The sequence below is a fragment of the Odocoileus virginianus genome, chromosome 28, assembly GCF_023699985.2.
Source record: "Odocoileus virginianus isolate 20LAN1187 ecotype Illinois chromosome 28, Ovbor_1.2, whole genome shotgun sequence".
Lineage (NCBI taxonomy): Eukaryota > Metazoa > Chordata > Mammalia > Artiodactyla > Cervidae > Odocoileus > Odocoileus virginianus.
This window is the reverse complement of record NC_069701.1, coordinates 41,087,488-41,114,565: the sequence shown is the minus strand read 5'-3', so window position 1 is coordinate 41,114,565 and position 27,078 is coordinate 41,087,488. Positions and strand designations below refer to the sequence as shown.

Genomic DNA, 27,078 nt, shown 5'->3' with positions numbered 1-27,078 from the left:
GACAAAGCAACGCAGAGACGCATACACAGGCACAATCACACACTTGCACCCACAGGTCCACACAGCCACGCGCATGCACATCCTCTTGGATAAAGCCCCAAGAACATCCAGAACGGGTCTGCTGTCCCGTGTCGAGGAAATGGAGGCTTATGAGTTCCCTGAATTTGCAGGTTCAATCACGGGGCTCTGAGGTTGGCCCCTTGAGTTTCTGGGGGCAGAAGTCATGTGGACAGGGTTTGGAAGGAAGATGTCGTGGATACAAATTTATTCAGATGCATGTTCAGTCTCTGTGAATCTGTGTACATTCACTTTTTAAAAAAGAAATGGTTTCCATAAAAGGATATTCGGTAATCACCTCATCTTTAATACAATGTTTATATACAAAAACCCCATTTCAAACTACTTACTGTACAAGAGAAAGCAGAAGCATCAGATGGCATGATTTTAGCAAATAACAAAAAGCTATGACACCTGCGGACGTCCCTCCTAATCGACAGCTGACGGGAAATGTCCGCGCTCACCAACCACACGTTCAAGACAAGCATGTTCGTGTTTTCGCCCCTCCCTTTGCTGGAACATTTCTCTTACATTTCTCTGCATGCTTGAGAAACTTCAGATCATCAGTTAGTATAATGGGGCTGCAAGTTGAGACCATTCCTATCAGCTTATGAGGTTTGTTTTTACAAGTTTTTTAAAATGAAAATTTCCAACAGTAACATTCCTGTAAGTAAAAATATAGAGAAGTGTTACCAAAATAGAAGCCTTTATTAATAAAAATCTTTGGTAGTAACAGTAGTTTAAATTCCTCTCAATGATATTTGGTTAGCTAATAAAATGAATGCCTTCCACCTTTGAGCTACAGAGGAAAAAACCCTTACATCCACTGTAGAACTGATTAAAAAAAAAAACAACAACCCAATAAATATGCTGAAGCTGCAAAAGTACCCCTGGAAGCCTTAAGACGTCTGGAAGCCCTGCAGCTGTCTGCAGAAACACCTCCGAGGTCAGAACCCCTCACCGCTCCTTCTTCTGTCACCCCGCCGGCCTTTCTGGTGGCTCAGGCGGTAAAGAATCCACCTGCCATGCAGGAGACCCAGGTTCGAACCCCAGGTCGGGAAGATCCCCTGAAGAAGGGAATGGCAACCCACTCCAGTATTCTTGCCTGGAGAATTCCATGGACAGAGGAGTCTGGTGGGCTACTGTTCATGGGGTCTCAGAGTCAGACACCAACCGAGCAACTATCGCTTTCTCTTTCGGTGTGGTGGGGGGAGGTGCACGGCTGACAGGGGGGACACCAGAGGTGCCTGTCACTGCTCATGCAGAACACCCGCACCCTGCTAGTTCCCCTAAGAGTAAATTTGGGGCTCCCGGGCTGTCTGAGTGACACAGCCAGGGCACCTCTCATTTTGAGCAGTGCCTCGGTGTCTGAACCCGTGGAAGGAAAAGGTGATGAAACAATCTCACTTTCTCCACCTAGAGACAGGTGACGTCGTTTGGAACGGGTGTCAATATCGTTTATCCCTCATCCATTTCTCTGCTCTCAAATCTCTCACCAGCTTTTGCCCCATGCCTTGGAATTCCACCTCACCTTTCTTAACGGCATCTGGAGGGTTTAAAGAGATGACTTTTGGGGGCTCACCTCCCCAACTGCCAAGGAGACCCCAGACTGCAAGCATCGCATCCACAAAACACCTGCATCTGCTGCATGCCACCCTGCCCCAGCAATCATTTTGATTAACGCTGAACACTAAACAGAACAGGATTCCCTGCATAATGGTTTTGTGCAAAAACAAGAGAAAACGAAACAAAGTAGAAAAAGATGGAGAAACGCTGTCCTACTAGAAGGCGGTTTTCCAGGTTTGCCACAAACCCAGGAGCCCCCGGGCCAGGTGGGTGTGAGAAGCCGCCTGCCAGGGAAGGAGAGAGTGCGCGCGCCGCGGCGGCCCAGCGGCTACAGGGCGCCTGCGGGGCAGTCGGGGCCGCCCGGGGGCGGGGGCGGGGGCGGGGCGGCGGGGGCGGGGCCGTGGTTGCTGCAGGGCTCCGCCTTCTTCCGGTCCTTCTCCATCCACGTGTCGAGCAGCTGCTGCTTGCCCTGCTCCTCTCGCATGAACAGCTCCACCATGAGCACCTTCTCTTTGTGGATCTGCTGGCTGATGTCCTTGGGGATGTCGGGGATGACCCAGTCCACAAAGTCGCTCATGAACATGACCAGGTTCTGGAAGGAGAGTCGGTGTCGGGGGGCTGGGAAGGGCGACCCCGGAAACGCTTCCACCTCGCCCTGCGCCCCACTGGACACCGCCTTGCCCCGCCCATCACCCCGGCCCTGTGACCTCAAATACAACTTGCAGCTACCCGGCCTTGGTCTCCCCGGAGGGCATAAATGAGACAGGAAGTAGGGCCTCTTAAGCCGGAAAACCGTCTGCATGACTCTGAATCTCCAGGCGTAAGAAACGATCTGATTGGTTGTGCTGAGTCGCTCAGTCGTGTCCGACTCTTTGCGACCCCATGGACCGTAGCCCGCCAGGCTCCTCTGTCCACGGGATTCTCCAGGCAAGAACACTGGAGTGGGTGGCCATTGCCTCCTCCAGGGGGGTCCTCCTGACCCACAGATGGAGCCCAGGTCTCCCGCATTGTGGGCCGATTCTTTACCAGCTGAGCCACCAGGGAAGCCCAAGAATCCTGGAGTGGGCAGCCCTTCCCTTCTCCAGGGGAACTTCCCGACCCAGGAATCGAACCAAGGTCTCCTGCATTGCGGGCGGAGTCTTTACCAGCTGAGCTACCACGGAATCGGTTACACATCACTAAATACAACAAGTGTTAAGGCTTCAAAGGAAAATAGTTAAAATGCAAAGAACACAAAACAGATGGAGCTTGAACCATCCCTGAGGACTCCGCAGGCCCTCCTGCCCTTTGTCAGGCCTCCCAGGATTGCCCTGAATCCATGCCAGCCGCCTTCCTGCTCACGTTCTGGTCTGTAGCCTGCAGACGAGTTGGCTTTCATAGACTGACGGAAATCTCTAGTTTTCAAACTTCCATCTGACCAGCACTCGTGAGCAGGTGTGGCTGAGTTAGCTGACTGGCCATAGCAGGGCGCCGGTTCCCCCGTCCCCCATCATCTTTCTTGGTTGACGCTCCTAGCCCCCAGCTGTGGCCGCTGACACTCACAGGGGCCTGTCTGCAGGGAACCTCCCCCTCCCGCCTCCCTGTTCCAGCCTGAAGCCAATGACAGGCCACGTGGTCAGACCAGAGTACTCTCCCGCATCAAGGTGGGCCCACTGTGTGGCAGGATTCACGCGCTGGCCCAGGTCCCCTTCCTGCTGAGCGACGCCCCCACCCCCTGCCCCACAACAAGGCCTTCCCTCGGTAACCCGCTTGCACCAGAATCGGCGTCTCAGGCTCAGCTTCTGGGGAACTGGGCCCCAGACACTAGTCTGACTGCAGTGGATTGTGGAAGGCTGCTGGTCGAGGCAGGGGGACCTGGGGGCTGGGGGTCCTGGTGGGGGCCACAATGTGTAGAGGGGCAGGGCTGGGGCTTGACCCCAGTTCCTGGGATCCCAGGGCTAGGGGGACATATCGGAGGCAACCCCAGCACGACCTCCCCAGCTGGGATCTTAGTGCTGTGTGCACCGGTCAGCTTCCTGGTCTGGATCTTGGCCCCTGGGAATTGCTCAGGCCTCAGGATTAGCTCCCCTCCCCAGAGACTGGGCCTGGCAGTGCCGGGTCCCCTGCCTGCTGGAGGTGGGGGCTGGTGTCAGCTGGGACCCCGCCAGCCCTGACCACCTCCCGTCCCTGCCAGCTCTGACTGCGGGGGCATCTTCTGCTGCACAGTGCAGGGGTCGCTAAGGGGCTCCCCTCTCGTCTCCTTCAATAAAGACGACTTGTGTTTAACTAGACCTGCCTCCTCCATCCTTCCGGTCCCTCCCGCCTTCCTTTAACTCAGGAGGGTATGGGACCTCTCCTCCTTCCCTAGGGCCTGGGGTCACCAGCACCACCCCACACCCCGGGGTGACCAGGGTGAGTCCTCCAGCCTCCAAACCCCCGACCCCGGCCAGTTCCTGCCGTCCTGACCCTTTTCTGGGCAAGAGCGCCTCCTTGGCGACTCAGCCCCCAGCCCTTCCAGGAGCTGAGCAGGCCCTCGCACCTGGAAGACGATGACAAAGGCCAGCCGGGCGGCCAGGACGGCCCAGAAGTCCTTGGAGATGTCGTACTTGTGTTCTGACCACGGCGGCTCCCGGTAGTCCTTGTACCTGCAGAAGCGAGGTGGGTCTTCAGGAGGAGCTGGGGTCCGGCCCCGCTGCCGGGCCCGTGTCAGGAGGGCCTGGGCCGCCTGTAGGGCAGCCCCAGCCCTACCGGCTCACACAGTGTGGGGGGCTTCTCCCCACACCGAAGGGGACCCTGGTGCCCATGTGGGCCAGGCAGGCCTGAGGGGGTGTCCCCATAAGCCCAGCTGGGGGCCCACAGAAGGGGGCTCTGGGACCATCTGGCTTGGGGGTCCCAAACTCTGAAGGCAGTGCAGCCCTGGTACCAAAAAGAACCGCCCGCCCCGGAGACTTCAGTGGGTCACACAGAGGGCATGGGGCCTTCTGGGTGGAAGCGGGTGGGGTCCCTAACCCAGAACCTCTACCCAGCCCCCTGGCATCCACAGAACTCCAGGCCACATGCTGTGAGATCCAGTGTGAAAACTGCTTCTCCAGGCTTTCGCCTCTGTGGGGGAACTGTTGCAAAAAACGAAACGTTCTTGCAAAGCAGCCCATGTATGAAGGCTAAACACACAGTTGGTGCGGTCAGGGCACCAGGAGACTGTCTCCAGGTCCATCCCGTCCCCTGCCACCCTGCCAGCCCCAGGGCCTGAAGGGCGCCTCCCCCCAAGCGTTACCTTCTTACCTCCGAGCGATAAATACCCGCCCACCCAGCTTCTTATCGCTCTAGACGTGGCTCTTGACGCCCTGCTGGGAGACAGCACTCACTCCCAGGGTCCCCAGGCCCCACCTCTGCCCCGTGTGCGGCGGGGGCACGGGGCTTCCAGGGCTCTAGTTCTGCCTTTTTCTCAGAGGCTCAGAGATGCCCGAGGTGGGGGCAGAGGAAGAAGGGGAGCCCGGGGTTCTTTCCCCACCCAGGCCCCCCCAGCTGCTCCAAATTTGGGGTGCCCGGCTTTAATGGAGCCGACCCTCTCTGTGTGGGAAGAGCTTCCCCAAGGCTGTCTGAGGAAGCCCGGCTGGGGCAGTTTGTAGGTGCAGGGCCGTAGGTGCACTCTGCCCATCACTGAAAAGCTGGGTCCCCATCGGGGGGCCGGGAGAGGAGGCCCTGGCGCTGGGGACGTGGGCCTGGTACAGCACGGACCTGGCTCCCACCTCGCTGTGTGTCCCCGTGGCATCGCTCGACCCCTCTGCGCCTCGGCCTGGCATTCCCTCACTGAGTCACGTCCCAAGAATTCCCTAAGCAGCGTGGCACACCAGGCCCCATTCCGGGGTTAGGGTTGGTGGGGGGCACAGACAGGGGCCCTCGTCCATAGAGCTTCGTGTCTTCTGAGGCAACAGGACAGACGTCTCAGAGAGCCCGGCACCAGTAAGCTGCCAGCCCCAGAGATAGGATCGGGCAGGGAACGCTCACGCTGGTGCCAGCTGCTGGGCCGTGCAGAAGTTGTACAACCTGATCTGTGGGAACAAGCGGCCACTGCTCTCCCACTGTCAGCAGCCGCACGCCCCTGCTCCTCCCTCTTCCTTCTGTGCTCAGGGCCAGCCGCACTAGGGTGCTGGGAAATGTGTTTGCGCTACCCGGCGAACTCCTATACATACCTCAAAGCCCACTTATAGATGTGTCCAGATGCCAAGCCCCATCACCTGCACCGACCTCTGTCAGAGACGATCTTACTGTTTTCCCGGCTCAGCTCTTGCACTCAGCCTGCAAGCTCCCCCCACCGGGGATGCTCATGCCCTCTCTGGAGCTGGCTGTGAGCATTCAACGAGACCATGCTTGTTGCAGGGCAGGGATACACGGCAGCAGTGATCACAGCTCTCAGCTGCTTTCTTCACACCCACGGCCGCAGGCTGGGCTGGGTGCTGCTCCACCTGCAGCTGACTCCCCTGGGAGGTGGCCTGACAGGGAGCAGCCGGCAGCGTGGAGCTCACAGCACTCACAGGACTTAATTGTGGCCAGTGGACAGGTGGGCCTGACTAAAGCCAGAGTCCCAGGGAGCAGATAGGGCTGGCCCATGACCTTCCACCTCTGTGGGGGACAAAGGTAGCAAGGGTCTTGCTTAAAAAGGGGGTGTTTGGGTGGCCCAGGAGCTAAGAGTCTGTGCTTCCAGCGCGCAGGGCCTGGATTTGATCCTCGGTCAGGGAACTAGACCCCACATGCTGCGACTCAGAGTCGGCATGCGGCAGGGAAGACTGATCTCACATGCCTCGACTAAGACCTGGCAGGGCCAAAAAACCAAGAAACAACCCCCACAAACCCTCGGGGTCTTTGCCCCATCTCCTCAGCTCTCCTGCTGTCCCCCTGTGTGGCCAGGACTCCTGACCAACGCTCAGATGGGGGGCTGCTTTGGAGGGCTGGGTGCCCGGGGCCCCATTCTCGAAAACTGACGCTTACCCTGTCAGTTTTTTGAGGGGATTTATAATAAAACGACCACCTATCTCCCTGCCTTCTTTGTTCTAAATCATTCTTCTCTGAAATTCATTTTGAGTTAAACAGGTCAGCCTGAGCATGTTCTTGGCGTGGGGCGTTCAAACAAAGCAAGAGAGGCGAGCGGGGGGGCCCGAACTGGAAGCTCGGGCGTCTCTGGGGCCCGGGCCTGCTGACGATGGGGAGGAAGGGGCCTTGAGCTGTTGCCCTTGACCCCCAGCTCTCCAGGCTGACCCTGCCCACGGCGGCTACGCGGGAGTTGGAGCAGACCACCCGGCCTCTCCTTGATGCATCTGCTCACATCTGTGTGCCCTAAAACGTGCGAGGGGTGGGCCTCTCAACAGCAGGCAGCATGTCGTCTGCCCTCATTGGCAGGCCTGGCTCCAACTGACTCATGTTCACCCCTGTGTGGGTCCCAGATTAAGTGCAGTCCCTGCCCTGACCCGGAACACAGCACGTCTTGTAATTTAATCCCTGGGTGGGGGGTCACGGGGCCAGGTGCTGGTCAAAGTCATCAGCCGCACCTACAGCGGGCGGGCCCGCCTGCCGGCTCCAGGGACCCCAGGTGTGCTGTTTTCCATTGCTTGGGCCTGTTTGTTTTGTTTTTCTTCTTCAGCCATGAGCTACAGCTCGTTGCTGTTAGTACCCTGGACCCTGGCAGCCGCCCCCACATCCTGCTGCCAGGTCAAGGGTGTGAAGACAGACAGGTGGGCCTGACAGAGCTGGGTGCACAGTGAGAGTGGACAGGCTTGGAGCAAACACCGCCCTGCAGAAAGGGCCGGGCTCCGTCGCTGCGGCTTTGCGACACGTGTCCTGGTCCCTGTGGTCTTCCTGTTTTGAATCTCAGGTGGTTTAGACTGTTAGCAGGCACTAACCGAGCTGCGATCACACTGTCTGCACTCTGCCCCCTGCTTTCAGCCTCATCTCAGCCCGTGGCCCATCACACCACAGTCCTGTTTCCTGAGCCGGGATATGGGGCCCCTGCCCGATGCCTCGGTCTCACCGTCCACCAGGCTGGGCCTCTACGCTCTACGCTCCAGAGCCCACCCATGCCCACCACCCTGCCTTCACCCACACGCCCTCTCCCTGGAACGCCCCCCATGCCCCCCCTTCCCCTAGGCTTCCAGCTACTACTACCCCTTTAACTGGGTCTGTTTACGCTTCTGCTGTCCCCTGTACAAGGTCCTGGACAGCAGGGATCATGTTGCCCGTGCCCGAGTCCCCAGACCCGAGCCCCCAGCCCCTAACCCCTCCAGGCTGGCGCATGGAAGATGCAGAGTGAATGGCCAGGCCTGGCTGTGCCCCTCGCCCCCACCATCCACATCCCATCCCTGCCTCCGTCTCTCCTGGGGCACTCCCCGCCTGCTCTGAATGACTGTCTCGGGTATCTGTTGCTTTTGCCCACCCAGCATCCATGACCCCTTGTTTGAAACCCCAGTTTTCCTCGAGATGCCCCCAAATCTATGGCCACAACCCCACACCCTGGCACACAACCCAGGCCTCACCAAAGAGAGACCCTGCACTCTGGCAACAGTGGTTGGTTCGGGGGGGGGGCGGGGCGTGTGACCCAAGGCAGGTCAGTGAGACTCAATCCTAGGACTTTTGCTGACTAGTGGGAAAGAAATATTCTTCCCACCAGGACTTTGGAGTAGAGAGGACTGCTGGGGGATTCCCTTCTGCCTGCCAGAAGATGATGCCAACGTGCAGGAGGCATGTTGAGAGGCAGTGTCAGAATGGGCCTGGATGACAAGTGGCAGTCCCTGGATCCAGCCGTGCCTGAAGCTATCATGGACTTCTTAGTTAAAGGAAATGATAAATCACCTCCTACCTCCAACCGATGGTGAAGGACAGGGAAGCTGCAATCCGTGGGGTTGCAAAGAGTCACACATGACTGAACAACAAACAACCTCCAACCCAGGAATCTTTTTTTTTTCTTTCTCTGAAGCAAGATTGACCTGTTCTGTGATTTGCCTGGAAAGAATTCTGGCTTGAATTGGGGTTTTTCCAGAAGCCCCACAAATGGGGCTCTTTAAAGAGCATTGCTGGGGATTTCCCTGGTAGGCTGGCAGCCTTAGCTCTGAGCTCCCAATGCCGGGGGCCTGGCTTTCATCCCTGGTCAGGGAACTTGGTCCCACATGCTGCAACTAAAACCTGGCGCAGCCAAATAAATATGTTAGAAAAAGAAAGAAAGAAAGAAAGAGTTGCTGGGTGGTACCTGCAGATTTGCACTTCGTAGCCCAGGTCCAGGGGGTCGCTGGGAGCCGTGCCGTTCTGGAAGTCACTGACGTTGAAGGAAGAGAGGGTGTGGTTGACGAAGCCGTGCATGGTCCCCGTCTCGCTGTACATGTAGAGGTATACCAGGCGAGGGATGAAGTCGGACGTGAAGGAGATCACAAACGCCTGGCCAGGGAACAGAGCGGTCAGCGCGGCCCCCAGCGGGGATGGTCACTGCCCCACCCGAGCCTGGGCTGTACTGCCCTGGGGCCTGGCCAGTGACCCACGTTGGCAAACGTGACCCCATGGCCCTGGCTCGCCAAGTGAATGAATGAAGGGTTGGGGGCACCCCCGTCAGCCCCTCCAGCATCCTGAGGAGAGCGCTGGGAATGGGAACAGGGTGCCCCTGAGCGAGGAGGCTGGGGGGCAATGCTGGCTGCCTCCTGCTGGCTGGGTGGCCCTGGGCAAGTGCCTGACCTCTCTGTGTCTGCATTTCCTCTTGCCAGACAGGGCTAACTGCACCCATGGGAGGTGCCTCTCCTTCCTGAGTTGTTTGAAAGGGAATGAGGCACGGAGGGAAGGTGCCTTGTAGACTGTAAAGTCCAGACACAACTCCCCTATGCTGGGGCAGTCCCTGGGGCAACGTGGTATGATGCCAGTGGCGGGGCAGGGACCCGAAGGCCTAAAGACCAGCTCTGCCTCTCGCTGGCTGGGTGACCCTGGGCAAGTGGCCTGACCGCTGTGTACCTCAGCTGTATCATCCGCAAGATGGGGCACTACCTCTGCCTGCAGGGGCCACGTGTGCACTGCTGGGTAGTCTGCGAAAAGGCCTTAGCAGGGTCTGCAACGTTCAAGATGCTGCTGTCACTGTTATCGTGGCAGCTGGCTGTTCTCACGAGATGCCCCACTTGTTCCCGGCTGCTCTGGTCACAGCACCCCACGCTTACACTGCACACAGAGGGACTGTACCTCCTTAAAACGTGGCCCCCGGCTCAGCCTGGATGGGTGGACGAGCTCTGCCCACAGCCTCCCTTTATGGACGGGTTTCAAAGCCTTAAGCCAGCAGGAGTGGGTGGCTGATGGGGGCTGCCTGCCCGCAGGGACAGCAGGTCCCAGGTGTCTGAGGGTCTCTGTCTGGGCTGAGCATCACTTCCTGTGCTATGGGGACTGAGTCAGCCCCATGACTGACCATCTGCTCCGGGGGGCTGTCTGCCTGCCCCGCCCCAAGATGCAAGGTGGCAGCTTCTGAGGGGCTCAGGCTCGGCCGGTGGGTTGGAGGGGTGAGGGCCATAGGACTGCAGACACTCTGAGGTTCTCATACTTGGGGTTCATGTGTCATGAAGGTGAGGAGCAGATGCGGGGGCAGAGAGGGCCATGGTGGGGTGCTGTTCCCAGCAGCTCACACGCACACAGGTGTGTGTGTGTGTGTGTGTGTGTGTGTGTGTGTATGTGTGTGTATGTGTGTATGTATGTGTGTGTGTGTATCTGTGTGTATGTACGTGTGTGTGTCTGTGTTTATGTATGTGTGTGTGTCTGTGTCTGTCTCTGTGTATGTATGTGTGTGTGTGTATGTGTGTGTGTGTGTGTGTATGTATTTGGCTAGCAGGTTCCTCTTCTCTCCATGTTTCATTTCCCAAACCTTTTTTAAAGAGCAGGTGTGAGCTTCTCATAAAGGAGAAAAAATTAACTGTTTTAAAGGGCAGAAGAGCTGCTGATGAGGACTCTCTCTCTGGGTCTCCCTCTGCCCTGTCTGGCTCTATCTCCTTCTCTCAGGACTCCAGGGAGAAAGGGGACTTAGGGACCAAGGTGGGCGCAGTGGAGGGTGTTGCCCAGGGTTGTGGAGAACGGCTGAAGAGCTGTGTCATTCACGCCTGGAACTCGCCCCCACTCCTCAGCAGACCCAGGAGGCAGTCCCTCAGTGGGGCTGCCCGAGGCTGCAGTTGGAGATCAGCTTCCCGGAAGGGGCCCCGGCTGCGCAGCGGCTCAGCCAGTTGAGGTCCCCACGTCACTTACGTTGATAATGACGGCAAGCTTCCCGACGCCTCTGAGGATATTGTACCAGATTCCTGGGAGAGGGGCAAAGAAGCACAGGTTCAAGACCCTCTTTGCTGGGGCTCTTAGTAACTTGGGCAAGCTGGCGGCAGTCTGGCCTTTGCAGGGGCTGGTCTGGCCCTCTTGTGGGGCAGGTCAGACTGGTGGTAACTAGGAGTCGTTTGGGGATGGCCCAGGGTAGCCTGGTGAACTGCAGAGCCCACGGCTTGAAAGGGCTCATCGGCTGTTTGTAAGCCAACTAGATTAACAGAGGGATGCTTGGAAACACCTGGTTCCCAGTTCTAAACAATCTGCCATGAAGCTGTGTAAACAACTGACTGGTTTTTCTAGAGAGACGAAGATTCAATCTAGATGTAGCTTCCCCTCCTCAGAGTCCATGCAGCAGTAATTAGAGATGGAATCCACAAAATTTGGTGTCCAGAAGCTTTTACATAACTCTAGTGCTAGGAGTGCCTGCTCTTTGGAAGGAAAGCTATGACAAACCTAGACAGCGTACTAAAAAGCAGAGACACTACTTTGCCAACAAAGGTCCATATAGTCAAAGCTATGCTATTTCCAGTAATCATGTATGGTTGTGAGAGTTGGACCATAAAGAAGGTTGAATGCTGAAGAACTGATGCTTTTGAACTGCGATGTTGGAGAAGACTCTCAAACCAGTCAATCCTAAAGGAAATCAACCCTGAATATTCATTGGAAGGACTGATGCTGAAGCTGCAATACTTTGACCACCTGATTCAAAGAACTGACTCACTAGAAAATACCCTGATGCTGGGCAAGATTGAAGGCAAAAGGAGAAGGGGGTGGCAGAGGATGAGATGGTTAGATAGCATCGCTGACTCAATGGACGTGAGTTTGAGCAAGCTCTGAGAGATGGTGAAGGACAGGGAAGCCTGGCATGCTGCAGTCCGTGGGGCTACAGAGTCAGAGATGACTGAGCAACTGAACAACCACAGTGATGTTAAAACCATACTCAGGGAGAGGCCAGATGCAGAGCCAGGGTCCGGAGCAAAGCCGGGGCTCCTAGCTAGTGAGGCCAGGAGCACATCTTCAGTGAGGTACAAACCATCTCCATCTAGACACCCCCTTGGTCCATCACCCGGAGAAGCAGGGCTGTACCTCATCACAGGGGAATGTGGATGACCACACAGCACTTGGAGCATCTCCAGCTGCCCTGCTGGCCTTGCTCCCAGGAGAGACGAGAACCAGGAGGCCCAGGAAGGAAGCCTGAGGGCCCAGGGTTGGCCCTGCTCCTTAGGGCCCCAAGGCTGTGGCTCCTGGAAACGGGCCCAGCATCCCTGGCCACCACTGTCCCCACCCTGACGGCATCTTATCAGGTCAGGAACACATCATCACAGACTTGGGGCTGAAACTCTGTCCCACTCACCCTCTCCCCCTGCCTGGAGCCAGATCTGAGACGGTGCCAACAGAAAGGGCTGGTGGGGGCAGTGGCAGGGTGGGGCATCTTCACCCAGGGCCTATAAGGCTGTGCATGTGCGTTCCTGCTCTTGCAGTGAGTGCCTGTTTGCAGGGTGCAGGCTGATGGTCGGCAGAGACTGCAGGAGTTCAGAGCATGTGCCCCAGAGTTGGAAAACCACCGGCTCAGACCTAGCCTCTGAGGGCAGGTGTGAGGGCGGCTTCCCAGCCCCGGCCAGGGACCAGCCCATGAGGGCAAGTGTTTCCAGTGCCCCAAATATGGACCTTTGTTGGCAAAGTGATGTCTCTGCTTTTTAATATGCTGTCTAGGTTTGTCTGGGAGAGTTTCCAAACTTTCCCAGAGCTTGCAAAAACTCATGTCCATTGAACTGGTGATGCCACCCAACCATCTCATCCTCTGCCGCCCCCTTCTCCTCCTGTCCTCAATCTCTCCCAGCATCAGGGTCTTTCTCCAATGAGTCGGCTCTTTACATCAGGTGGCCGAAGTATGGGAGCTTCAGCTTCAGCACTGGGTAAGTGTTTGCTCAGTGACTATGTGAGCATAGAAAGTCCCTCCAACCAGACTCTTGGAAGCAGAGGTTGCCCAAGCAGAGGTCGCCACATCCAAGGGTCGCAGGGGAGTTTCATCAATCTTGCCTGCTACTGAAAAAATGCTGTTGCTGCTGTTTACTCCTTTAGTCATGTCCGACTTTTTGTGACCCTATGGACTGTAGCCCACCAGGCTCCTCTGTCCCTGGGATTGTCCAGGCAAGAACACTGGAGTAAGTTGCTATTTCCTCCTCCAGGGGATCTTCCTGACCCAGGGATAGAAGCTACGCCTCCTGCGTTGGCAGGAGGGCTCTTTACCACTGAGCCGGCGGGGAAGCCCCACAATGTCAGTGGGTGTATACAAATCGGGATGGTGTGTTTTTAAAAAAATTTAGACTAGCTGCTTCTGCAAGAGCCTCAGCGCCCAGCTGGCCTCTCCGTGACAACAGCTGGAGGCGGCTGGCAGTGGCGCCCCCTTCAGGCCACACCATGCACTGCAGCTCTCTCTCTACCAGGCCAAGTCCCTTGATCACAAGTGGCTTCAAGAAACACATTTATCCAAACCCAGACCCTACTAAAGCGTGGAGAAGAAAATCCTCCAAGGGCTGGGTGTTTCAAGGGAGCCAAGAACAGGCACTCTTGTCCATTCATTCATGGGTCCCACACAATCTGAGCTTGAGAACTCCGGGTGGGGGTGCTGGAGTGCTGGCCAGTCCTGCAAGTTGAGGCCTCTGGGCAGGGGGCTCCCTTGGGAGGTGGCTCCTGAGCCCAGCAGGAGGAAACCAGTCTGTCAATGAGCTGAGAGAGGTGACAGCAGGAAATGGGGATGGCGCGGGGGAGACGGCTGGGCCAGAGGGAGCGCTGTGTGGTGGGGGACTGAGGCTGTCCAGCGCGCCCTGCGGTGTCTCTCTGCCCAGGCCGATGGCTCTCTGTGTGACCCGACCCCCCCCACCCCTAGAACCCCGGGCTCCAGGACGCAGGTCCCAGCCCCCCGGATTGGCCCCTGCTGGAGTCTCGACCCACTGGATTATTCGAACGCACGCCGCATGATGAGAGCCACTGTCCCGAGGACCTCTAGTTAAGTGTGAGGGGCTGATGCCGCCTGGGGTGAATCTCAGCCTCCTTCTGACACCTTGCAGGGCTCCACCTCATTTCATCCGTCTCCTTCTTCAATGCCCAGCCTGGTTCGGAAGAACAGTCTAGGGAGGTATTTGGACGTGCCTGCCAGCTTGCAGCTCCCAGGGGCTGCACACAGGAAGGGTTTCTCACCCGGGAGGCTCTGAAGAGGGAGCCCAAATGGCAGGAAGATGCCGGCCCTGGGTGAAAGGTCAGGTCTGGGAGGCTGGAGCCGGCGCCCACGTGTGCAGGGGGCTGGGTCCCCTCGGCCTCTGCGCCTCCCTCTCCGTTACTGAGCAGGGCGGTGACGGCACTGGTGCTTCCTCCACACACTCCGGGCACTCTGGGTGCAGTCACGGGGGCCGCAGGGGCCCCTGTCCCTTCAGGGCCCCACATGGATCACAGGAGGAACACAAAAGCCTCTTCAAGGAAAGGTTACAGTGGAGGAGCCCATAAACAAACCCAGATTATGCTTCGACCAACGCGGCAGGAAGCAGGAAGTCAGCAGCTGATCTGTAAGCAGAGCTGTGCAGCCATGAGCAGAGACCCCGAGGACGTGCTCCAAGCCCTGCTTGTGCTGGAACAACACCAGGGCCAGGGAGGGCTTGGGGGGGGGGGGGCGCGTCCTGAGACTCGCTTCCATCCTGGGGGGCTGCAGGGTTTAGGGTGCTGCTGTGGGGCATGGCGGTGGCTCCGCCAGGCACAGGATGCCAAAGCAAACAGTGGCCGCTGTGGACTTGCCTGGGACCTCTGGGTGCCTGAGAATTGGGCCTTTGTAAGGAGCAAATGGTAGGAGTGGCGCTTTTTCTTCACGGCCACTGGGCTCGGGCTCAGAATTCCCAAGGAGCGTGCAGGGAGTACCTGAAGGCTGCTGTGTCCACCCCGTCCACGCCACAGGTGTGCCCTCATGGAAATGTGCCAGGAGGGGCCGAGGGCTTGAGCTAATCTAGTCCAGCTTGGCTCTGCTCAGCACCTGGCCTCAGCCTCCCCATCTGGAAAGTGGAACCGAGGATTCACCCCAGTGTCCTCACCAGGCTCCTTGGGGACACAACAGCAAAAAGCCCCAGAGAAAGTCCAACATCAGACATGGCTCCCTGGGCCATCCTCAGAGCAGGCCATGGGGCGCTTCAGAGAGCCCTGGCTTCACATCACCTCGATCTCGAGGCTGTTGTTCAGTCGCTCTGTTGTGTCCAACTCTTTTTGACCCCACGGACTGCAGTCCATCTCCCAGGGTTTGCTCAAACTCATGCCCACTGAGTTGGTGATGCCATCCAACCATCCCGTCCTCTGTTGTTGGGGGATCCGCAGATCTGGCCGGTGGCCTAGAGCGGAGCCCGGCCTGTGTCTGGATGGCCCAGGAGGGAAGAACCGCTTTCACACGAGAAATTGCACCTTTCAGTGAGAATCCTGCACATCGCCTCACAGTCCACAGAGACAAGAACGTTTACTCTCTGGCCCTGCATGGAAGCGTGAGCTGGGCTCTGACCCAGCACAGTGGCAAAGCCCACTGCTCTGGATGCCTCTTACCCGGCCCCGTGCCTCTCAGAGTCGAGGTGTGTGAGGCAGAGGCTCACTCCGGAGCCACAGGTGAGGCAGCATCAGGGACACTGGGAGCCAGAGAATTCACATCCTTTTACATCCTTCAAAACCACAAACTTTGGTGGAAAAGGCATCTCTTGGCTGAGTCTTTACTGGTTGTCTGGGTCGCCCGGACAGGAAGGAGACTTAAGTGTCAAAACACAGGGCAATGACCTCTGTAGGGGAGCTGAGCTCAGACGTCCCTCCTGGTGGAAGAGCAAGTGTTCCTGGACCTTCTTAAGCTTGGGCCCGGCAGGTCTGACACCACGGATCCCAATGCACAAATGTGAACCAGGTGAAATCACCGATATCTGAGCATGTTTAAATGGTGAAAACGGCCATTTCATCCAGTACAACCTGAGAAGGTGCACTGTGTGAAGCAGGATTCCAGCATTTCGGGGACTGATGGTGGAGAATTGGTAGGCCTGACACCATTGGTCGGTGGGGGCCACACCACAGGATGGAGCAGTGGCCAAGGAGTCCCCAGCCTGGGATGCGAGGACCTAACGCCAAGGGCAGGAGCAGCTTTTGGAAGGAGTGATGACAGCTCTGCGTGTTTGCAGGGTTATGTTTGGGCTAAACAGTGAAGAGTCTGCCTGCCATGCAGGAGACCCGAGTTCAATCCCCGGGGTGGGAAGATCTCCTGGAGAAGGGAATGGCAATCCATTCCAGTATTCTTGCCTGGAGAATTCCATGAACGGAGTAGCCTGGAGGGCTACAGTCCATGGGGTTGCAAAGAGTTGGACACAACTGAGCAACTAACACAAAGGTCCGACCCAAAGATCTGTCTGTGTGGTGTGCAGCCTTTAATTTGGTGGAATGACAGACGACACCCCTGACACACAGTTCTATCTTGTTTGGGAGCCAGCACAGAACTGGCACAGGTGCTGTTCTAACTAACATTGTATTCAATAGGAAATAAAATAATACATTTTGTAATTTTCCATCTCATTTCAAGATAAATTCCCAATAAAGACTTTTTGTTTTCACCCTGAAAATTGAATCTCGGTTTAAGTTGATTCTCTTTAAGGTAAGATGGGCATTGTCCTTGCTGATGAGGGCTGGCTCCGGCTGAGGCATGTGTGGGTCTCTGAGCCCTGCCTGGACAGATGGGTACCCATGTCTGCTTACATGCTTTTGGTGACAGGGAGCTCACCACTGCACAAGGAAGCTGGCTCCATTTTTGAGGTCCCTGACTATTCGAAAGTTATTCCTGATGTTCAGTGTACAGTCCCACAACCCCCAGTGCCTTAGTGACTTGGGGTTAAAAGGCCCAGACTGCTCTTGATCCTGACCCGCCAGGAAGGTTACACGATGCTCTTCCTTCATCAGTAGAAGGGGGGCTCCCTGCTTTATCTTTTCTGTGAATGTTAAATGACTACATGATACACTGTGTAGGAACACACTTGCTGGGCAGCTAACACTGTCTTTCCCAGTGGTCTGGCTCTGTGCTCTGGGCCCACACAGACATTTGGGGTGGGGTAGGGGTGCTGGGGACCAACAGAGAAAATGCATCTCATGGACCTGCCGGAGCAGCAGGCTGAGGAAACACCTAGTCATCTGAGACCTGAGCTCTTCTCTAACGTTCTCTGTGGCCCACACATCTCAGGAGTTGGGGGGTCGGGGTTCCCTAACGTTCTCTGTGGCCTGTACATCTCAGGAGTTGGGGGGTCGGGTGGGGCACACGCATCCCGCCACCCCTGCCTTGTGTCTGAGTCTCCCTCCAGGGCAGGTGCAGTGAGGAGTTGGAGCCCCACCTGGCCAGCTCTGCCTCTGGCTTCCGGGGAGTGGGATCCTCTCCCCAAACCCAGGGCCCAGACACTCACCGATGTCCTTGGCTCTGACGGCCACCGGCCTTCGGAGCTCGGTGACAAACTTCTTGGCGTCCAGGCGGATCTCAATGATGTTGTTCAGGAGTGCGAAGAGCGGAGCCAGTGGGAAGGATGCGACAAACAGGGTGACAAAGCCGAACTGGATGACTGCAGAGAGGGGCGGCGGTCAGCACGTGCGGCCCCCAGCCCAGGGCGGCGGGACCCTCGCCCTGGGCCAGATGGCGCCCTGCCTCCCGTGTGTGAGAGGGGATCTTGGGACAGGCCCCGCAGCCCTGGGTGACCCCAGGCCAGGAGTCGGGTTCTGAACCTTCACATTGAGTCTTGAATAATGTGCGTGTACTTACTTATAGTCTGATCATGAAAAAATTTACCAGTGATGGAGAAAGGGTGCCTGTGAGCACAAAGGCCCAGAGTCAGTCACTCTGTGTCCGGGCAGGGAAGGGGCCCTAATGCCTCCTAGGACCCGGCGGGGGGGGGGGGGGTGCCAGCCTCAGTGCGCCTCCAACAGCCCGCGGCATCCACTCCATCAGGCCTCAGGGAGCCAGCGGGGGACCACCGTCCGCTGTCCCGGACAATCTCACCCCTCTGCCTTGTTCCCTCTATCTTTCTCGTCATCTTCATCATCGACCAGCTGACTCCGGGGCACCTTCGGCCTCTGAGGTTCTAGCCCACAGAGGCCCAGTGCCCGGGAAGGTCAGGGAAAGGTTGCTGAACGGAAGCAAGTGGGGGAAGGGGGTTCAGGGATTGTACAGCCAGACGCTGTCCAACGGTGCTTGGTGCCAGGCGGTAAACAAGGAAGCCGGTAGAATGTCAACCGGGCCGGCAGGCTGAGTGTGGCCATTGTTAGCGGGTGGGCGGGTGGGGCTCGGGGTGAGCCTTCATCCCGGCGCGGGGTTGCTGGCCCCTTGCGCCCCACAGGGGCTCTGTGGGGTGCTTCTGGGGGCAGTGGTCTTGTCTGAAGGCTCTGCAGATGGAGGAGGTGATGAAGGCCCCCTGGGGGGCCAGGGGCCGCTCAGCCCTGAGGCTGCAGGTTCTCTGATTCCAGAGTGACACTGCCTCATCTTAGACAGACAGGCTGGGGGAGGGCCGTGGGGGCTGGGGAGAGGGCCGGTCCTGCCCAGCAGGGACTTGACTTCCTGCCGCTTCATCCCAGTTGAGTCAGCCTGGATGCGGAGACCAGCAGGCATGGGGTGGGCTGCTCCCTGGTGGGCAGCCTGTCCCAGGAATTTCATTTCACCAAACCCCAGAGGACCCTGAACTCTCTAGCCACCAGGAAAATGGAAATCTGGGGAAACGATGGAGCGCAGTCTTCCAGTTGATCACAGGCTGCAGTTCTTGGTGTCTATCTCCCATGGGGTCAGGTGGCTGGCAGTGGATACCCTCCTCCAAGACCCCAGGATGAGTGTCAACAGGCAGGCAGGGGGCAGGCCTGGGTGGGGGTGGGGCGCTCGCAGGGCAGGGAGCTGCCCGCCTGCCTCTGGTTCAGCCCGGAGTTGATTCTGGGAAAAAACAGGGGATGCCATGGGACCTCACGTGGTCTCCTTGTTGGGAGTCTCAGGGCTGTTTCTGCACTGTCATCTGAGAAGCTGGGAGTGACTGACTGCCCCCGGGGCTAGAGCAGGTACTACTAAATGTAACCACTCCTGCACTCCAAGGCCACTTGGCCCGAACCACCTCACCCTGTAGAGCAGTCCCTGGCTGGTTCGCCGAGGTGCCTGTTAAAATGCCAAGTCCTGGGTCCCACCCCAACAGACCGGGAATGGGCCCAGGGAACCCGCATTTGAGCTAAGCTATCCATAGTGGTCAGGGGACACGACACTTGGGACCCCTCTGCGTGAGTCTCCGCCTTCGCTTGTCCATTCACTCTGAACACACACTGAGCACCCACGGAATACCTGGCCCTGTTCTAGGAGCAGGGGGTGCAGCAGTGAAGAGGAAAAAGATCCTAAAGGCCGGCTTTCACAGAGCTTTAAGTCTACAGGAGAGACAGATGGAGGGGCAGTGAGAGAGTGCCGGGGAATAAAATGTCAGCTGTGGGGAGAGGCAGAGAGCAGGGCCCGGGCCGCCCTGTCACACACTGGGGAGATCCCTCTGGTGGGGGACGTTCTGAGCAGAGCCCTGCAGGAAAGGAGTGATGCACCAGGGGAGCGAATTCCAGGCAGGACACAGCTGGTGCAAAGGCCCTGAGGTAGGCGCGACTTCTATGCATTTGGGTAATAGGAGAGAGAGGGCTTCCCTGGTGGCTCAGCAGTAGAGAACTGCCTGCAATGCAGGAAACATGGATTCAAATCCTGGGTCAGAAAGATCCCCTGGAGAAGGAAATGACAACCCACTCCAGTATTCTTGCCTGGGAAGTCCTACGGACAGAGGAGCCTGGTGGGCTATAATCCATGAGCTTACAAAGAGTTGGACACAACTGAGCAACTGAACAACAACTGCAAGAAGGCCAGGGTAGCCTGAGCGGGGGGTGGAGGGAGGTGGCATTCGGGAGGCTCCAAGCGGCTGCCATGTGACCACATCTGGCAGGCTGTCTCTCTCCCTCGCTGCAGCCCCGGGATTCATGGCCCACCCTGGGCACCGCCCGTCCAGAGACACAGCTGCGGGTGACAGGGCTCAGTCCTGGGGTGTCGCTCGGAGCCCTGGGCAGCCCCGCCCCGCCCCGGGAGGGCCCCCGCGACTCACTCATCTCCATGTACTCCGGGGTGAGGCCCGCGAAGGGCTCCAGCGTATAGTCCACCTCGTACCGCTGCTTCTTCTTCACGTGCTCGTCGTGGTCCGCGGGGCTCTGGTGCTTCAGCCTCAGATATCGGATGAATTTCTTCATTTTCCTGGAGGACGCCCGATGTCGCCCCGGTTAGGCTTCCAGGAAGGTGGGCTTGGGGGTGTGACCCCTCCAGGTTGTTTTAAAGCCTGAACTGACGTGTCTGTGATGACCGCTCTGTTGATGGGCTAGCTCCTTTGCCCTCTCCCCCAGGGGCACGCAGGGGGCAAGCCTCACAGCTTCACTTGTGACATGAGGTGGTGGTACCCAGACTTTTTGGCACCAGGGACCAACTTTGTGGAGGACGATTTTTCCTCAGACTGGAGGGGGGGGTCATGATTTCTGGATGATTCAAGAGCATTTTATTTATTGTGCACTTTACTTCTAACCTTAGCTGCTGCTGACCTGACAGGAGGAGACAGTCCTCAGTCCCGAGATTGGGGACCCCTGACATAAAGAAACGGAGGCTGGGGAGGGCCCCAAGGTGTCAGGGGTCTGGACGGGCCCGAGCAGACTTGGGTGCCTTGGATCACAGGGGCCGACACTTGGATTTGGGGGCACTTATCTATATCCTTTTCTGATGAGTCAAAAAAGACACTGACGCTGGGAAAGATTAAGGGCTGGAGGAGAAGGGGATGACAGAGGACGAGATGGTTGGATGGCATCACCGACTCAATGGCCATGAGTTTGAGCAATCTCCAGGAGATGGTAAAGGACGGGGAAGCCCTGTGTGCTGCAGCCAATGGGGTCGCCAAGAGTCAGACAGGACTGAGCGACTGAACAAAAACAGTCTATATCCTGCATCCTCGGCCACTGGGAGAGGAGGCGTCACCTGGCCTCGCCCCTTCCGTCGTCCACCAGGCAGTTGTTCCTGCCCATCTTCCTCGTGTCCTCACCACCTCCCTGTTTCTGGTGCCCCCGCCCTGGTCCAGGCCCCGCGTCACCTGCTGCCCTGACCACCGGGAGGCCTGCCCCCGCCCCCATGCTTGCTGAGACCCGAGGCCGGAAGCTACTCACGGGATGCCGATCTCAAACAGGTTGTTCTGGATCAGCTGCTTCCCCAGCATGATGATGCTGAGCTGGATGCAGAGCTCCATCAGGCAGCCCCCCGGGGCGCACTGCAAGAGAGGGTCGCATCAGCCCCTGCCCCGCCCCGCCTAGCTCCCTGCGAGGGGAGGCTGGCTCTCGTGCCGAGGGCTGAGTTGCGTCCTCCATGTCCCGGCCCCTGGAACCTCACAGTGGGACCTCATTTGTTAGCAGGATCTTTGCAGACGTGACCGAGTGAAGATGCAGTCATGATGGTGGAGAGTGGGCCCTGCTCCAGTGGCTGGTGTCCTTTGAAGAAGAGAAAACACACAGGTGCACGGGAGCGGGGGGAGGAGGCCCCCTGAGGATGGTGGCAGAGACTGGAGAGGCACATCTGTCAGCAGGGGACGTCGAGGATGGTCAGGGGCAGAGAGAGCTGGGAGAGGCCTGGAGGAACCCTCCCTAGAACCTTCGGAAGGAGCACAGCCCTACTGACACTGTGATTTTGGACTTCTGGCCTCCAGAACTATCAGAGCTTAAAACTGCTGCCTTAAGCGACCTGGTCTATGGTGTCTTGTTACAGTGGCCCCTGGGGTTAGTTCAACCTGACCAACAGGCTGTCGGGGCTGGAACCAGGCCTGGAGACAGAGCCCATGGGCAGGGCTGGGCGGCAGTCTCGCTGGCTGGGGCCGGTGCAGCTGGGAAGCCGCACGGTGAGGCAGCTGGCCACCCTGTTAGGCCTAATGCCTTGTTCCCCGTGGGCTTGTACCGCCATAGGCTGGTGGGGGCAGGGAGCATGAGCAGGAGACAGAAGCTTAACTTGTCCAGGTGGTGGGAACTGAGGGGATGCTGGGTGACACTCCAAGGCACAGCTGACCCTCTCTGAGTCCTGGGCCAAACTTCATATACCAAAAATTGCCAAAAAATTTATCTGGAAGAGCCATCATTTCATTAAAAAAATAAAGATGCTCTATGCTTTATTCTTTTTCATGAAGGCATTTCCCCCAACTTCTCCAACAGTTAGAGAGCTTGACAGGGTGTCATCCTATGTAAAGGACCTGTCAGGTAGTGGGGGAGCACTTGGAGGGCTTTTTACAAATATCCGCTACTGTGGATGAGGCCTTGGGATGTTCGGGGCCAGCACTCAGCTGGCTGAAGCTCTAGACTTCACCTCAGGTGGCCAGATCACCCAGTACCTAATCCTCTCCACCCTGTTTCACATGATCTTATCAGGAAGACCTGGCCCTTTCTTTCTCAATAAAATGAACTATTCTGGGAAATAGAAAAGCCGATTAGTTTCCATGAAACCTGAACTGCTGACGGGCCCTGAAATGTGGCTTGGTCTGATGGAGCCAGTGGAACAAGCCTGGGGGCCAGGACTCAGACACCTGAACTAGACCCACAGTGGCTGGAACCGCTGAGTAGGAAGCAGAGACGACCCACACTGGTTGGTGCGGCGAGAGATGAGCATTTCAACGTTGAAGTAGAAGAATTGTAATTTCTTTTTTTTCTCACTAGTTCACCTTAACCAAAGAGAAAAACACTCAAAGTCTTACAGGAAAAGAAGAATAAAAAAATAGGTGTAATTTTTTTGGTTTCCATGACCCTGAAGAGACATTCTCCTTTTAAGCTGACGCTATATGGACATGCCATGGAAGACTGAAGCCCACCCCAGCAGCTGGATAAGAGAGCAGGGGCCTTGTGGGCTGGGAACTGAGGTGTGCTGTGTGAACCTAGGTGGGGAAGCAGAGTGGGACCTACCTCCTCCATCCGGAAAGATCGGAAAATGTACACATAGTCGCCCGGGCGTCCAACAAACCTGCAATCGTGGGGATCAGTTAGAGAGGGGCGAGCGGGCTCTGGGAGGTCCTGAAGGTGGGAGCTGGTCCTTGTCTGGTTCCCCAGGTCGGAGCCAATGATGGGGGTCAGTTAGAGAGGGGCGAGCAGGCTCTGGGAGACCCCAAAGGTGGGAGCTGGGTTGTGTCGTGGGTCCACAAGTCAGGGCGCTAGAGTCCACAGGCTTTCCCCCTGCCGGCTTCATCTAAGAACCGACCACAGTGGCTGTCTTTTGGTCAAATGTTCATGTGATTCCCAAGCCCGCAGGTGGGTAAGAAGACGTGGCTTCAACAGGAAACCAAGAGGCCGAAGGGCAGATGGAGGGAAGGGAGCCCAGGAGGGGAGAAGGCAAACAAGGAGCCATGCTGGGGACCGCAGACAGGCTGGGGTGGGGGTGGCCCCCCGAGGCCACCTCTCAGTTTTCTGTGGGGTGTGCGGCTGGGGGTCATCTGAGAGCCTGTTCCATTGCTGTGGGTGCTCTCAGGGGGCCTGGGCACCTCGGCCCAGCTCTGGGACCCTGGGAGGGGCGGGTGGCTGCGGCATTTGTAAATCGCATGATGCTGAGGACGGAGCCTCTGGGAGGGGTTTTGGGATCTGACCAGCCAGGCCCTGGCTAGGGCAGGGGCGGGGGTGGTGGGGAGTCGTGGTTGGGTGGGCCACAGGCCCCTAGAAACCCAGGACAGCTCCAGAGGGTCAGGGGGTGGGGTTCACTCCACCACTGGCCCAGAACACCAGTGGCTGCCCTTTCATACCTTCTCTGGCAGCCCTTACCTCCCCAGTGGGGAGCCCCTGGAACTGGCTGCCTGGAGCCCCTGCTGTCTGGAGTCCCCAGCGCCTGGGGTCCCTCCTCCCCAGGGTCCCTGCCCCCTGGGGGCCCCGCAGGAGCCAGGCCTCTGCCTGACCCCAGCAGCAGCAGGAGCTCACTGACTGCTCCGCCTTGGGCCTGGGTGCCTCCTGCCTGTGGGGAGATGGGGGCGGGGGGGGGGGGGCGGGTGAGCCTTCTATTGGACGGGGAGGTGCAAGCTGGGGAAGGCGGTGCATCTGAGTCACCGAAGCAGCCCCTACCGGCCTTTGAAGAAAGCCACGTAGAAGATGGGGGTGTAGGAGTTGACGAACTTGAGCAGGAAAGCCTTGAAGATCAGCCTCTCCTCAAAGCTCTTCTCTGTCTTTGGAACCTCTAGAGGGAGTGAGATGCAAGCTGCTGAACCATGGCCCCGGTCCAGGCGGGTCACTTCACTGGGCCGTCAGAGGGGCTGAGTGACCAGCCCAGGGCCCCAGGGCAGGCGACGTGCGGCCGCCTGGCTCCAGGGCCCGGCCGGGGCACTCACCTATCTTGGTGAGCCATCTGGCTATGCAGCCGTACACCTCGTCCAGGAGGATGATGACCACCAGGTTGATGATGACCGCGGTGGCTGTGACCGTGACCCGGATGTTGGACCGCACGGACGGGGAGGAGTTCATGGCTAAGGCAGCGGCTGTGGAGATTCTGTAGATGATGACGCCGAGGACGATGGCGAAGGTCACGGCGATCTGCGGAGGGAGGAGGAGACACTGTCGGCGGGACCCCCTGGTTTCACTGGACCACACCCTCCGACTCCCTGGGCCCTGCTCTCCCCAACCTGGGAGTGCTTCAGCTTCAAAACAATGACAGGCATTTCGTGTCACCCACCAGATGCCAGGGGCTTGACGGGTGTTAACGTCACAGACTTGTGAGGGGCCAGATTCTGTTTTATAGAAGAGGAGACTGGTGTTCAGAGAGGTTGGGTAACCAGGCCAGGTCACCCAGCACATGAGCTGGGGCTTTCCTGGTGGGTCCAGCAAGCCTGGAGTGCACGGCTTTGCGGGGGCCTGCGGTGAGAACCTTGACCGCCTTGCTCACTGTCCCCAGCAGGACACAGGGTGGCTGCAACCCCAGTAACTGGCTTGTGCGCTGGCAGGCTGACAATTTGGGTGGGCTTTGCCCCCAGCCTGGGTGACCCTGAGTGGGAGCAGTGATGTTCTCGATGCTGTTGTGGGAGGCAGGTGGGGCATGGGGTGGTCTGATCCCCTCCGGCAGTGCTGCAGGCCTGCCTGGGACAGATGGATGGGGTCCCTTCTCCTGATCTCCCCAGGAGACCCCCCACACCCCTCCAGCTCATCCCCCATCTTGACAAACCCACCGCTGCACCAGAATGTTCCCTAAAACTTGGAGGCTGGAGGCTGCTTGAGAGACAAGGGTGGGTGTTGGCTAGGATGATGAGTCTGTTCTGCGTGGAGCTGTCTCTCTGTCTGCCTGGGCTCCTCTTCCTTACCTTCAAAAACCCTGACTCACCCGGGAAGACCCTGTCCTCACCCTGTCCTGCCCTAAGGGTGAAGACACCTGTGGATTCTAGTCCTGAGGCGGCCCTGAGGGTGGAGGGCGGCTGTGCAGTGCCATCACCTGAGCCTGACTGCACCGTGCCCTCTGCGTGCCCCGATCCCTGAGTCTCACTTCCATGGAGGGTGTGCAGGGGACCTGCCCTTGCCGAGACGGCCCCTCGCGACTCCCGGGATAGCCCTGGAGAGCGGGGTCCGCGCTGTGTACCTCCAGGATGCAGCTTGGTAGGGCTCTGCCTGCTTCACCCCAGAAGGAGGCTGCAGCAATGGGGATCTCAGGAAGCTCCTATTTTAAATTTCTGCCTGGTGACTCTGCTGCTGCCCACGCCTGTGGGTGACTGAATGGTGACCACACCCGCCCAGGGAACGTCCGCACCCCACACCACACCCCAAAGAACGGGCTGCCCTGTGGTGAGGTGTGGGTACCACTCCTGCCAGCTCCCAGAATGAGGGCTTTCCTGGGAAACCCCCATGCCTCTGCCAAGAGGCCCCACCCCCTAGGGGAAGGCGTCGCCCTGGGCTTGGAGACCCCCCTCCTGCATTGTGCGGAGGGGTAGACGGGGCTCTGGGCCTGCAAGGAGACTCAGCAAGGTGCCCCCTTTCCTGCTGGTGCACCCCCATGACCACCCTATAGCTGTGTCCCCTCCTGGAAGGAAGGGGCCTCAAGGGCCAGGGTTTGGACACATGGGCACCTTCAGGACCAGGAGCATGGGGGCACCGGGTAGGTGCTCAACTGATATTTGTTCAGAGAATGAAGCTCCTGTGTTCAGGACAAGACTGATTCACCTGTGATGGGGGTACCAGTCCCTCAAGGTCTGCTGGTTCCCTCCCCACTATCCCGCCTTTGCAGGGAGTGACAATGTGCCCATTTCCCAATCTCTGTGCAGACAGGGCTGGCCAGCACAATGCGAGCAGAGGTGTGGGCAGGCCCTGTGGGAAAGCACTTTCAAAGAGGGGCTGCCTCCACTGGCATCCATCTCCTTCCCCTTTCTCCAGCCTGGAGAATGGAGGTGATGTTGGAGGTGGAGCAGCCATGTCGTGACCAAGAGGACATAGGCACAGACCAGAGAGGTCAGTGCCTGCTGGCATCATGGAAGTGCTGGACAAGCCCTCCACTGCCTACACCTTGATTCTTACTATGTGAGAAACTCAAAGCTCCCTGAAGACGATTCACAGAGTGACATGTAACTTGAGGGCTCCTGTCCAAACTTGCCGTGGTGCAGAAGGGCCCACAGCCTCCCACCGCCTCCATCCCCGTGCTGGATCTTCTGTGGTAACACTGATTCTTCTCTGCCAGGAGGGGCTGAACCTTGGTGCCCGAGTCCCATTTCCCGTACCCCATCCCCTGCTGGTGAGCTGTGGGCAGGGACCACATCGTCCCAGGTTACCTCTCAGCACCACTCATGTGTGTCTGGGACAAGTGCTCCAGGGCTGGGCCCACTGCCACTGGACTCATCTACAGACACAGGAGCCCTCCCTGCAGTGGCTCCACGGTCTTGGGGGTCCTCACTATGGATTTCTTTATATCAGTGATATCCTTCTTAACCACGTGCAAGATTGTGAGAGGAAATGGAGTCCTCACTCTGCTTCTAACTACTCAGCTTAGAGGGCCTCAGCTGCCGCCCCCACCGCCCCCAGTGGGAAAACAAGCCCATCTGCATGTCTCCAAGTTCACGTAGAATAGCGAGGGTCTCAGGGTGGACGGCCAGCCTGACATACAGC

At 58.0% G+C, this 27,078-nt stretch overlaps 1 protein-coding gene across 8 annotated transcripts in view; it reads right to left on the bottom strand.

Moving 5' to 3' along the window:
- Positions 1-343: 343 nt before the first annotated feature.
- Positions 344-27,078, bottom strand: part of ANO1 (anoctamin 1) — a 186,300-nt gene continuing 159,565 nt past the window's right edge. For all 8 annotated transcript variants that reach the window (XM_070457798.1, XM_070457797.1, XM_070457799.1 and 5 more), the window contains 10 exons: positions 24,330-24,531; positions 24,067-24,178; positions 22,927-22,984; positions 21,157-21,257; positions 20,061-20,206; positions 17,373-17,525; positions 10,852-10,904; positions 8,840-9,024; positions 4,142-4,247; positions 344-2,215 (listed from right to left, as the gene is read on the bottom strand). In XM_070457798.1, coding sequence (XP_070313899.1) covers positions 1,952-2,215; positions 4,142-4,247; positions 8,840-9,024; positions 10,852-10,904; positions 17,373-17,525; positions 20,061-20,206; positions 21,157-21,257; positions 22,927-22,984; positions 24,067-24,178; positions 24,330-24,531 — 1,380 coding nt within the window. In that variant the 3' untranslated portion in view covers positions 344-1,951. The remainder of the gene's footprint in view (positions 2,216-4,141; positions 4,248-8,839; positions 9,025-10,851; positions 10,905-17,372; positions 17,526-20,060; positions 20,207-21,156; positions 21,258-22,926; positions 22,985-24,066; positions 24,179-24,329; positions 24,532-27,078) is intronic.